The 13,388-nt window shown below is 40.9% G+C and overlaps 1 protein-coding gene across 1 annotated transcript; it reads left to right on the top strand.

Annotated features, from left to right (window-relative positions):
* Positions 1 to 3,268: 3,268 nt before the first annotated feature.
* On the top strand, positions 3,269 to 11,478 carry LOC124262874 (flocculation protein FLO11-like). Its single transcript, XM_046697458.1, has 8 exons — positions 3,269 to 3,404; positions 4,344 to 4,484; positions 5,249 to 5,425; positions 5,884 to 5,996; positions 6,704 to 6,818; positions 8,202 to 8,210; positions 8,471 to 8,617; positions 10,697 to 11,478. The coding sequence occupies exons 1-8, from the start codon at positions 3,269 to 3,271 to the stop codon at positions 11,476 to 11,478; spliced, it is 1,620 nt and encodes a 539-aa protein (XP_046553414.1).
* The last annotated feature ends 1,910 nt before the right edge of the window (positions 11,479 to 13,388 follow it).

Genomic DNA, 13,388 nt, shown 5'->3' with positions numbered 1-13,388 from the left:
CTAAAACTACAGACTATAGGTTGATATTTTCCATAATAAAGCATTCGTGATTAATGGATGTGGCCAGTTTGTAAAAGTAATTGTAACTATTTGGTAGGGGCAATATCTATGTCAAATTTGGGGCCAGAATATTTACGCAAGTTGAGGTAGTTGCCACAAAGTTCAGCTTCCCCGTATAGTTTCCTACACATGGCTAACTTATAGTAATTTAACAGTGCCAAGGTAGATGGGACTCTTGATATCATCTATCCGCCAGAGTCGGACATCCTAGGGACAACTGATAAACCCTGTCAGTCTCTCATCTGTATCTGTGCGCAGTACTGACTGACTGACTGAGTTTGGTTTTACGCCGCTTTTCGCAATATTCCAGCAACATCACGGCGGGGGACACCAGAAATTGGCTTCACACATTGTACCCATGTGGGGATTCGAACCCGGGTCTTCGGCGTGACGAGCCAACGCTTTAACCACTAGGCTACCCCACCCCCCCTATGCTCAGTAAAGTTGATAGTTACCACTGTACTAGGTTTTAAAAAAGGGGTGATTTCGATTTTTCAGTAGCTTCACTTACATGTCGTGCGATATACAACAGGTACTAGGTTATGGAGACTACATTTATTTACAGCATAGGCACGTATTCCAGAGCACTATGAAAACTCTTTCGGCTGATATTTGAGACTTATTATTCATTGAGGTTTTTTTTCTGGAAGCTAAAACAGTATCAATGATTTCTATCATGTCAATCATGAATGTCTTGATGGGAATAAAAACACATATTGACATCTAAATATTTCAAGAATAAAATTTGATAATATTACAAATAGCACGTATACTGTCACTACAATGATGAAGAGTCAATGACCAAAAGTTATGTTATTCACATCACCAAGCAAATAGTCCCTATCAAGTGCAAATATATATTCACCTTTCCAAACATTGTATACGATTCATTCCATCAAAACACGATGAATCGCGAAGCTAATAGATAATTCAAGTGTAAGAGTTTCTGTCCAGACTGACATATGCCATTGGTGAAAGAAGTTCCTAACCTGCCATTGTGCTAGCGTGGCAAAGGCGATAAAGCCACAGTGAGGAATTGTCGCCAGGCCTACGACGTTGATATGCTTGGACGCACACACTGACTGGAATACGGCTCCCGGGATAACCTATAGCACACGGCAGTAGAACTCTTCATGATTTTGTGACTTCAATCATGGATATTACTCCCCTGGCTTTAGGGACAATTATCGTGCTCTTGTTGTTTCAAGGCTCTGGTTTGTATTTTAATTCATACGTATTTTGTGTTTTTAAGTTTTAGTTTTAATACCAGTTATAATCATGTTCATCACCGTTACCTAACACACGAAACGTACCCGCGTAACTTTGTTGTGAGAGGATCGTTTAAGGATATTTGTAGAGTCTGTTTAAATGACCTGACAGAGTTAATGTTTTACATGGGCGATCCTGCCAGGTCGGAAATGAGAAGTAGATGACTTTTTTAGAAAATATAAGATGTTTCTATTAATTTCGTATTTTTCTAAATGATCCTACTGTCACCACTAAGTATATAACAAGGATTCTAAAAGATGGAACTATGTTCTGCAAAGCATTCTGTTGAAATGTCAGTTAGATATCTTACAAGATGTCATTTAGGATAAACCTTAATGTAATATAACGGGTATATATTTATGCGATATTCATTTATACCTTGAATAAAGATTTCTTACTCATACAGTGGTCATCGTACTTTTAGCAGAGGTTTCATGTGGCAATGGGAATTGGTTTTGTTTGTTGAGTGTTGTTTTACGCCCCACTAAGGAATATTACTGCTATATCATGGCCACGTGATCTGAACTGAGCTTAATCAGACAATGCAAACGCAATTGTTCCTGCAATTGTAGCAAGATGACAACATTGAGCCACGTCACCGGGTATGATGACAAATTCTTCCCCGTTTTCCCGAAACGTAATGTTACAAAGGACATAGAAACATCAAACGTAAATAAACATGGACAAATATATAACCCGTCAAAGTTTGTTTTCTGTAGCCAAAAATACATGAAAAGATTCTGCTGATGATAATGGAGGTGAGAACAAGTTTATTTTAAATATACTTTACCTAATCCTATATTTGTAGGAAATCGGTGACCATGACTGCAATGTTAAGTGTCTTCCAATCGACCACTGCCTCTCTACTATATAGTTTAGAGACAGGTTCCCAGTCAACACTGACCATAACCCAATATCCCTACACTGTGTTTCTATAACCAGAAATACACAGTCCATGACAACTCAGGAAAAACAAGTGTTGCGTTTTTAAAAGATTTCCGTATATAGTACATTTGATGATGCCTCTTCGACACTGACAAAAGTTCAATTTGTTTATTACTTTCTCAATTTTCAGATAGCCAGTGCACTTTCCCCAGTTCAATATGGGGAACCTGGGTCCGGGAACGAGATGGCAAAACCTTTACCATTTCCCCAGTTCTTTTCAAGGGTTCAACTATTACAGCGGTACCCAGTTTTACAATGATTTCAGATGCCAGTCGATAAACGGTGCCACGTACGTCATTGTGTAAGTACTGGTTGTAGTGCCGGCTTGTTCAGACGTAACGACATGACGTGCATCAAAGTAAACATGCAGCGTCTCGGTACCTTCATAGACATGATTGACATATATCTGAATGATGCCTTCACAGATATAATTATGTGACGTACATATCAATGTCTCAAAGACATGTGTAATTTACTTATCAATGTGGCCCTTATAGACATATTCTGCGCCCCGTTCCTCAAAGCGATCGTAGAGCCACGACAGTCGTAAGCATCCTTTTAAAGTATGGGGGTTACGATCATCTTAGCGCTACGACAGTCGTAAGTCTATGTTAAAGTATGGGGGTTACGATCATCTTAGCGCTACGACAATCGTAAGTGTCCTTTTAAGGTATGGGGTTTACGATCATCTTAGCGCTTCGACAGTCGTAAGTATCTTCTTAAAGTATGGGGGTTACGATCATCTTAGCGCTACGACAGTCGTAAGTATCCTTTTAAAGTATGGGGGTTACGATCATCTTAGCGCTACAATCGTTTTGTGGAACGGGGCCCTGGTTTCAATCTCCTTGCTGCCTTAATAGATTTCCATGTCGTATATATATTATGATGTTTTTGTCAGTAAGATTTGGGCTTTAACAATTAATATTTAGTCAGTCTAGTGATATGTGTTTGTACCTTACGATACACCTACGCACCGCCAGTCTTATGTGTACCCATGAGTCTGATACACGTGCGTTCCTCGTCCAGCCAGGATCTCCCGAGAGCCTACACAACGGACAACCAGTTCGTCTACCTATGCTTCAATATTGAAGTCTTCGGCGCCAATAGTTTCTTAATGACAGACCTGGCAAGTATGTATATCTTCAATATTCATGGAAGCATTCGATAACCATTCAGTTTCTATTGTGCTTTACCATATGTTCTTGTGTTTTATCAGATGATCAACTGATACTTTTTTCCAAGGACATAGCAATTGTGTAAAAAGAATGTGTATTTTAACAGCCACTGATGGGACAGAATACGCTTACGATTTATAGAAACCTAGTATCATCAAGTGGGGTGAGGTGAGGTGAGGTGAGGTGAGGTGAGGTGAGGTGAGGTGAAATTGGGTTTAACGTCGTGCTTGAGAATATTTCGCTCATATGACGACGTGCATGCGTGTGTATGTGTATGTGCGGCTGCTTGTACTAGCCCAGACTTAAGCTGGTTTAATAGTGCTAGCCCACTGAGATACCATGCCGCAGTGAAGCATGAATACCCAACTCAGACATATTATACTGACTCCGAGCCGACCAGTCTTTGTTGTACCCATTAATGCCGAGCGCCAGGCAGGGACCAACAAGTACCATATTTCAACGTCTTTTGGTATGACGCGGTCGGGGATCGAACCCGCGACCTTCCGCTCACCGGGCGGACGCTCTAACCACTACACCACGGAGGCGGTCAGTATCATCAAGTGGGGTAGGCAAGTGGTTTAGTTTTTCGCTGCTTTTAGCAATATTCCAGCAATATCACGGCGGGAAACACCAGAAATGTTCTTCACACATTGCAACGATAGAGCCTGGTCTATGGCGTGACGAGCGGACGCTTTAACCATTAGGCTACCCGACCGTCCCGATTACATTATAGGTATGTCTTCAGAAATCATGAGATGACACCAGGTGTTCGCTAAAGGAGGATACAACCTGCCCTATGGGTGTCCTTTAAAACCAGGTTTAATACGCAGAGATGTTTTTCTCATTTACCCAACATGTTAACATTTTCGTTGACATTATACATTTCCATTGTAGATATTAGCTCGAAGATCTCTGTGAGCGACGTTGATTTAACACTTGTAAAGGGCTTCGTGGACATCGACCCCACACTAACAGCACTGGACGTGTGTGCCTTTCAGCCATCAGAGGTCAGATCGACCATCATGTACAGGAGCGGTTGGTTTACACTTGCCAGATAACTAGCTAGATCTATAGTCTAACTGGTCTTGATATGCATATTCCTTTTCCCCAGTATTGCGTTTACTTCCTTTGAAGGGCAATATCCCAATATGACGGTCAGGTCGACCATCATGTACAGGAGCGGTTGGTTGACACTTGCCAGATAACTAGCTAGATCTATAGTCTAACTGGTCTTGATATGCATATTCCTTTTCCCCAGTATTACGTTTACTTCCTTTAAAGGACAATATCCCAATATGACGTCGTGGCCTTAACACACTGGGCCTATAAGGGGCCCTATCTTTCTCTGTACATATATGGTAATACAAGGAAAGATACGACTCTGCACTTTTTAAAATGTAGGTAATCAGCAAGCGTGTGCAGTGACATTTCAATTTTACACGTGCAACTCTCACACCTGGCTGTTCTACCAGCATGTGGTCCATGTGGTCGAAAGAAATAGCGAACAGTGACAACAAAATAATGATCGTTTGTTAAACAACTTTTTTATTCGGGTGTCCAAAATTATGAGACAAATCATCAGAGTTGGTCTGTACATTTCATGTGACTGTGCAAAATTTGGTTTTGTTGTATTTATCAGAGCAATTCATCGGTCTAAAATGAAGTCAAACGGACTGTAATACGATATCTTAACTTCCCTAAGTCTGAAATCAGTGTAAGGCTCACTACAGTCATCAGGATTACACTGTTGAATAGCAGCTTGTCATTAAAAATTATCCTTATCTGACATCCTCTGACAGGTAAAGGCGACACAGCAGGGGAGATGGCCGTGACGTGCCCTAGTATCATCCACGGCAACTACAACTACACCTTCGATGGGACTAAATGTACTGGCAACTCTAGTTTCGCTGTCTGCCCGGGAAGAACCACTGTAGTCATTGATTACGTCCAGTGTGCGGACCAGGTGGCATACTCAAGTAAGTTCGAGAGATAGACGAACTAAGTGCCAAGTTAATCTGACTCATGGGTAAGCAATGTGCCAAGCACGCCTGACGATTTGCCACTAATAAGTGTCAAGTAAGACTGACAGATGGGCCATCTCTGTTTGTAATAGGTCTAACAGAGAGGCAAGGAATGCGCCAAGTAGATCTTGTAGATGATAGTCACCTTGCCAAATATGTCAGACTGATGTGTCAAGTAAGTCTGGGGTTGGGTAAACAATGTGCCCAGTAAGTCTGCCAGTTTGGCAAACTAAGAAGGTCTATACAAACTATGTGTACAGTCAGTATGACGGGATCTAGTAAACGTGATACAGATATGCTCTATTGTTTTACTGCACAAACCGGATTTCAAATGTTGAAACCAATCATGGATATTCTGGTCAGTGTGTTGATATATGACCACAGCTAAAACATGCTATATTGTACTACTTCAGCCAGTGGTATCCTGGAGTGTATGGGCTCTGTGACGCGAGGTGCTAATACCTACCTGTGGACTTGGATCGGAACAGGAACCTTCTCCTCAAGCACCATCAGGACCGTGTGTTTTGTAGGTCGAACGATGTGTGACGTACATTGACGTAGAACGTTGCAGGATTAGACGTATAAACACGTCCAGTGAATAGTATTTCCATTCTTTTATGAAACATACCAGGGTTTAGATCCTGTGTTGACTAATGCTTAAAACACATGTCTGTAAAATAACTTACAGGACAATCAGGAGCGATGAAAATCCAGCAATGGATATTGTAACGGCACTTCTAAAACGAAACTTTGAAGGTGAATGTTTTGAAAAAATCACCACTAATGATCATAACAATTTTGATCAATAACAGACTAGGTTATGGAAGATGACTTAAACATAACTTTTGTAGCATGGGACCTTATAGCTCAATATATTATTTCTACTGGTGTACCCTTTAGAGAAAAAAACCCTCCTTACAGATTTCTTGAAACACATATGATACCCTTAACTACCACATACATGTCTCTGCATGGATATGTATGATCTTGTGTGCATTACAACTCATTGAAGGTTTACCGGAATGACCTGGTCTGACATTCGTTTGTTGTAGCTAGGTTGTTGATCTTAACGCCACTTTAACGTCATATCCTTAACATGTCGGCTTGGAAGCCTAATTTGGCAGGATTAAAAGCTCGTTGAGGTTTACCAAAATGGTGAAATCCATGAGCTGGATATATAACAGACATGTCAATCATCGCTAGGAAAATCTCTAAAAACTGTTTCATCTGCAGGCACTTGAAGAAAACTCGGGCACAGTGTCAGCCTCGTACACACCTCAGGACTGTTTGGTCAATCAAGTCGCGTCAAGTGTCTCTCCAGGCGGCCTTCTTTCAATGGTACCTTTAGGTACGTCATACGTTCCTCTTGTTTGTTTTATAATTTAACTTTTTTAGAAAACAGGTCATTGATATAAAGTACCGAGCACACCAATGTATACTATTGAAAACTGGATGTGATCAAAACGTTATTAGGTTGAAAGCACTAGCAACCTAAGGCCCAGAAAACAACTATGAAACACCACGATCAAACAACCATTTCTATTTGTTTAATTCTAAGCAGCCGCCTAAACACTTTCTTCAGTTCCGGTGTTCCTATACATGTTGATATACGGATAGTTGTTCAAGATGCCATTCACAGGAGTTTCTGATGCGGACTAATTGTGTTGACTGTCGTATAGCTGGAAACTTCCATCATGGAACTTGTATGTAGATAGAGGCTCATGATGTGGATTAAGGAGTTGCCCATTCCAGACCCGATTATCTACAGACAGCCCGGAAATGAATATTGCTGAGGATGACGTTAATCAACATTACCGTTAATGTTACAGGTTTATCGATATATAGCTGTCTAAGTTTCGGTATATCGTTAGTACGTTGTTTGTTTAACGCCTATCTTAGGACTATTACAGCAAAATGAGTAAAAATCGAGTCTGGAGTAGACATACCAATGATTAATATTATGACCAAAGGTCTGGTTTTGTGTATATTCACCGGTGTCTGCACAGGACGTCGACCCTTGGGTGAAATGTCACGTTCAGTTAAGAATGGCTTCTTGTCCTTAAACCTATTCCATACCTACCCGCACTACGTAGCCTTATGGGACAAGCACATACCACCGGAAACCCCAGTGAACCCCCTTTGAAGATTGTAAAATAATCAAAAACATACAAGTAGTAAAAAACTAAAAACATTTGCAAACTATTTCAAAGTGATGATAAAATGTTCACACGCACCTCCATTGTACATGCATGTACCACATATCTTTGTGTAACACAAGTTCGCTTGTCACATCATCAACCCGGTTTCCCAGTTGTTGGTGCTTCCTTTCATCCAATACTTCCTGCAATGTACTGTTTGAGAGGCATTCTAGAAGCTGTAAGTGATAGGAATGTCAAGTCTTAATGGATGATCGACTTCTTTATTGGGAAATAGCGACGTTTCGGTATAGATTGATACTCATACCGTTTTCACCACGTCATGCTTGAAAATGGTATATGTATCTATACCGAAGCGTCGCCATTGCACAATAAAGAAGTTGATCATCCATACAGACTTGTCATTCCTATTCTTGCATTGTGCTTTGAATTTATATGGTGACTTAACATAATACCAGATAAAAAATGACACATATTAACTTGCATATATAACTTATCAAATTTAAAAGTATCAGTGTATTTGTCTAATTTGAAGTAATGAGTGGTTCTAACAAATGTTTCCCTCTCTTTTTCAGAACTGTGTCGTAAGTACTTTTTATATATATCTAAGTTAATATAAGCATGTGATGACATAAACATATCAGCAAACACGCTTGTCATCTGTGATATATATAGAATGCGCTTTAGTAAGTATTGCGTTATAATATTAAGGTTGAATTGTGCATTTAAACTTCAAAATATACTGCATATTTTCTTATGAAGTTTCAACTGTGTCACTCTGTTCATTGTCAGGCTGCTTTACAATCTGAGGTGTAACGCCTTCTTCAAAATCTTTTGTTTCCAGCAATAACTTCAGAAGAAGAGGAGGGCAGCATCGCGGCCATTGCAGGTGGAGCTGCTGTTGGTATCATTATCCTCATAGCCATAGCCGTTGTTGTCATTGTGTTGTTAATGAAGAAGCGCAACAAGAAACTAAATACAGTTCAAGCAGGTATGTCATTGAATGAATGAATGAATGAATTGATTAATGGTGGAAGGAAGGAATGAAGGGATGAATTAATTCCATACTGCATGCTTACCATTCTCCACCCGATCAGTTGTATTGAGAAGTAAGTGAGTGAAGTAGGTTCAACCCTAGTGTAGTTAGTATATATATACTGTAAGCCATTAAAAACGCAATTTGACATTCATACTTTCTTTACTCACACCAATTTCAACATATATAAACCTAACTGGCAGATATGTTTTAAGTGAACATCTGTGAATAATTTCATCTGAAAATGTCCAGTCAACAACAACATCAGTGACGCAACAACGACATCAAACAAAGGAGGGGTCACTTGCAGTCAATATCGTGTGTGTCCACCGTGCGCTGCAAGACATGCTCGCAGTCTTTGGGGCATTGAAAGACACACATTTCTCAGGAACAGCTGTTGGATGGTCTGCAGCCTCTGATGGTCTGTGGTCTGATCATGACACCACCCCATCCAAAACGATCATGTTCAAGGACACAGTTTGGCGCAAGTCTTTCTCCCTTACGTCGATAAATCTGTGGACGTCCATCTGCAAAGGATAAGTTAAACCTGGATTCATCTGACAAAATGACATCTGGCCAAGATTGGCCCCATTTGCTGCCCATCGCTGTCTGGCAAGTCTGTGGCGATGCAATAAGGTTGGACCACGGCACGGGTGACGACACCGGATGTTGAAAGCAGCAAGGCGTCCTTGCACCTTTTGGGCGCTGAAATGACGTTGACTTGTCCCAATTGTCCTCCTTGCCTCATCATCAGCTGTTTGGAACCGATTTCGCAAGTGTGAAATATTGTGATATTGCGGTTTTGTCGAGCTGTTATCACAGGTGGTGCACCAGGTCTCGGACGATCAGCAACACTTCCGGTAGCCCGAAAACGTTGTCTGAGTTGACTTACAGTGGATGGATGCACATTAAAGTGCCTGGCAATCATCACATCTGAAGCACCTTGGCTGACCATACCGATAACCTGATTCCTTTCGTCTTGTGTCAAGTGTGGCATTTTCTCAAAGTGATTGAGTTCCACAATTCCTTGTGCTTTTACAGGGCCTGGGTGCAGGTAATGCATGTGCACAACGTGTTTCATGAATGTGGTTGTGTTTACGAGAAATGTCAGTTTTAAAAGGTTCAGTTTTAAGTATCAAAGTCCATGTGAGAGGAATGCTCTGGGACTCGAACTCGAAATGGGCCAGAATAACAGCCTTTTATCCCTACATCCTCTGTATCGCAGGCAAAAATCTTCAATAGAACTTTTGTGAGTTTCAGGACAACAAATACCAATTGCGTTTTTAACGGCTTATAGTATATTAGTTATATCACGCTGTGTTATCCCGAAGTGACAGCATGTATTGCACTTTGGTGAGCACAGATAGGGTGTAGTCACGCACAGAAACAATCATCATAGGTTTTTTTATAAGTGTAAGACTCGATTACGAAATTACAGAGCAAATAGCCACAGACCACCTGACCACCTTGTCCTTTTGTTAGAATTGGATTATATTGCAGTCATTAGATTGATCCCTAAATAAAGGCTGTTGTTTAGTGAGGGGGTGAAATACAGAGTTGGATGTACACCGTTCTGAACAATATCAAGCTTTTTTCGAGATCAGGTGGAACCCAATTCGCCCATCACTTCCAGATTCAGGGAACTTGTAGAAGAGTTAAAGAGGTAGTCCTGATTATGATCGGAGATGATGCTGTGTATTTGCTTTAAAAGGATGCCAAATGTATCCGAATGAAAAATGAATGGTTTAGGGAGCTGGTTAAATGTACTTTGAAGATTCTATTTCATAGATATATAATTCACAATTCGAAGATTGTGGACTGTCACCTAGATAGTTTACAACGCTACCTGTGAATTATCTACATCATGCGGTTGGACCATGGACAGTCTCCTTGTCTTTCAATTCGATCTTTCGTTCGACTCCTACTGTCAGTTTTAGGAACCTTGATTAGTATAACGCTTACGTATTTGTACTTCTCGGTTCATCTTGTATACATATTTTATTATACTATCAGACGTTCACGTTCATTTTTCAGATGGGACAAAATCCACTGGCCCTTCCAAAACCCCAACTGCTAACGGTAAAACACCGACAAACGGCCATGTTAAACATGTCAGAATTACAGAACCAGTAGTGGTTACAACTGTAAACGAAACTTCCACATCGACAAAGAAGGCAGCGAACACGACAGACAAATCACCAGAAAAGTCAAAGGAATCACCCAGTAAAGTCCAGGATAATCCTAAAAGTGAGAGGAATCCTAAAAGTGAACCCACATCTCGTCCACCCACTGATGCAGCACCAGTAGCTGCAGCGACAGCTACAGCTGCTTCGACGACACCGGCTACTACCTCAGGCACTTCAGCAGCTGCTTCTAGTCCTGCTGCATCTTCAGCTACACCAGCTGCTGCTACTGTTACTGCTGCAGCTGCTCCTCCTGCCGCTTCTCCGACTGCTGCTACTACCCCCGCTCCTACTACACCTGCTCCTACAGCTGCAGTCACTGCCCCTCCTAAAGCAGAACCTGCACCTCCTTCAGCTGATACTGCTGCTGCCCCAACAACTTCTGCGACAGTTGCTCCTACCGCTGCTGCCCCTGCAGTGGAACGTACACCGGCTACTGCTGCTACTGCAGCTGCTGTTGCTACCACTGTTGCAGCATCTCCAGGAAGCCCGGTTAAATCTAAACAAGCGGATCCAGCGACCACAGAGGGGAAATCCAGCCCGGAAGATTCTTCTAAAGCACCAGATGATAAAGAGGAGAAGACGAAGAAGAAGAAAAAGAAGAAGAAGAAAGACAAGAAGAAATCAGAGTAGAACACCACTGTGCTTGAAATTGTCCAGGACTAATTATTGAACAAGCAATGAATAGGTTTATCAGCTTCATGTTGTGCTATCAAGAAGGGAATCATTGTCTGTATAGACAGAGTCTTGCATGTGTATACATATTTGTGGGTTAATTCAGATCGTTTGAATATCATATGACTGACACTACTTCAAACTATATTTGTTGGCTTAGATGCAATCTTGTTTTTATTGAATGTTATGATATTATGTAAATACGCAGGAAAAAGTTATGATCTTACAGATCATACTAATAACATTAACAAAATATATTTGTCGTTTTAGATGTTAATGTTAATTATATATGTTGAATCTATGTACATATGCATCAAACAACGATCAATTAAGATCCGTAACTCTATATAGTGTGTGTGGTACATTGTGTAAAACACTGTAAAACCTGGTGGGTAGACCGCCAGAGCTAGCTGTTTATTGACTGCAAAAGTACCAAAACGCTTCCTATGTAAATATCACTGCTGTATTTATTTTTATGTGTGAGTGTTTGTTTTGGATATTAAACAGAAGTGCCCGAATGTATTTGTAATATTTTGGAAACTAAAACGCCCAAGGCAGTCACGGTGCCATATGATTGAGTTTAGCGTTACGCCAAAAATGGGCTTCACGCATTGTACCAATTTGGGGAATCGAACCCGGGTCTTTGGCGTGACAAGCGAAAGCCTAAACCACTAGGCTACCTCACCGGCCAAGGTGCCATGTGAAAAGTGATACCGAACTGAACTTACAAAAAACATATAATGGCAAAAAACTATATTCGCTTTTCAGACTAAAAACACGACAAGCAAAGCTTGAAGCGAAATTAGTTTAAGAATACAATTTTAAGAATGACACCAGATGCTCCCGAAAGTCTGTCAAATGTTATGACAATTCCAACATGGTCCATGCTTGGCAGACCCTAGTGATTGATTGTATGCTTGGACCTAATGTGATATCATTTATTCCCACCCGTGAAGATCCGGGTTAGAATGGGTCTTCAACACATGCTTGTCGTAAAAGGCGACTAACGGGATCTGGGGTTAAGGTCGCTGACTTCATTGACTGATGTCATCGTATCCCAGTTGCGTACTTCGATGCTCATGCTGTTGGTCACTGGATTGTTTGACTCGATTATTTACAGACCACCGCCATATAACATATGTTATATTTGGGATTACACTTTCTTAGCTGCCTAACCCGCTCAGCCACCGCGACATCCACAAAAATGGAAGACGCACAACTGATAGTCTAGACTGCGGACGTTGTGTACCCCTCTGATAAGTGTAAATTTGCATAGCTCTCACGGCCGAAATTTATGATTACACAATGTCATTTAGAAAGTGGTCAAATATATGTTATATTTGGGATTACACGTTCTTAGTAAATTACAGATTTAACCCGGTGGCTGAGCGGGTTAAGCGTCTGAATCTGTGCTGGTGATTAGGTACCTGATTCTGTGTGGGATCGAATCCCGGATGGGACTTAACCCAATAAAAGTACTAGAATCTGTTCTTTACTAAGAAAGTGTAAAAGTGTAATCCCACATATAACATATGTTACATTTGACCACTTTCTAAAAGACACTGTGGCCATCGCCATATAGTTGACATATTGCTGAGTGCGACGTAAAACAACAAGCTAACCAATCATTTCATTACAGGAAGTTTTCTTTACTGAAAATTTAACGTTAAAACCTGGAGTAATCACTGATTATCAGTAATCCATTCATATAATGATCATTACTGTTTTGCCTTTTGCGCGAAATATGTACCCTGTTGCAAAGGGTAATTGGAACCGTATTCACGAGCTGGTCAAGTGGAACGTGAGGTAGGATAAGTCTTACATAAGGAATCTGGTCAACGACATAACTGAAATACTGTACGTTTGTA

This window comes from Haliotis rubra, unplaced genomic scaffold, assembly GCF_003918875.1.
Source record: "Haliotis rubra isolate DU_JTF1 unplaced genomic scaffold, ASM391887v1 Scf86, whole genome shotgun sequence".
Taxonomy (NCBI): domain Eukaryota; kingdom Metazoa; phylum Mollusca; class Gastropoda; order Lepetellida; family Haliotidae; genus Haliotis; species Haliotis rubra.
Note: the sequence above shows the minus strand (reverse complement) of the source record. Positions and strands in the feature narration are given on the sequence as shown.

Excerpts from the sequence above, each read along its gene's own strand:
- LOC124262874 (XM_046697458.1), top strand. The coding sequence starts at position 3,269 with ATGAGTCTGATACACGTGCGTTCCTCGTCCAGCCAGGATCTCCCGAGA. Across the intron at positions 3,405-4,343 it reads CTTAATGACAGACCTGGCAA|ATATTAGCTCGAAGATCTCT; the intron begins GTATGTATATCT and ends TTTCCATTGTAG. Across the intron at positions 5,997-6,703 it reads CCATCAGGACCGTGTGTTTT|GCACTTGAAGAAAACTCGGG; the intron begins GTAGGTCGAACG and ends TTTCATCTGCAG.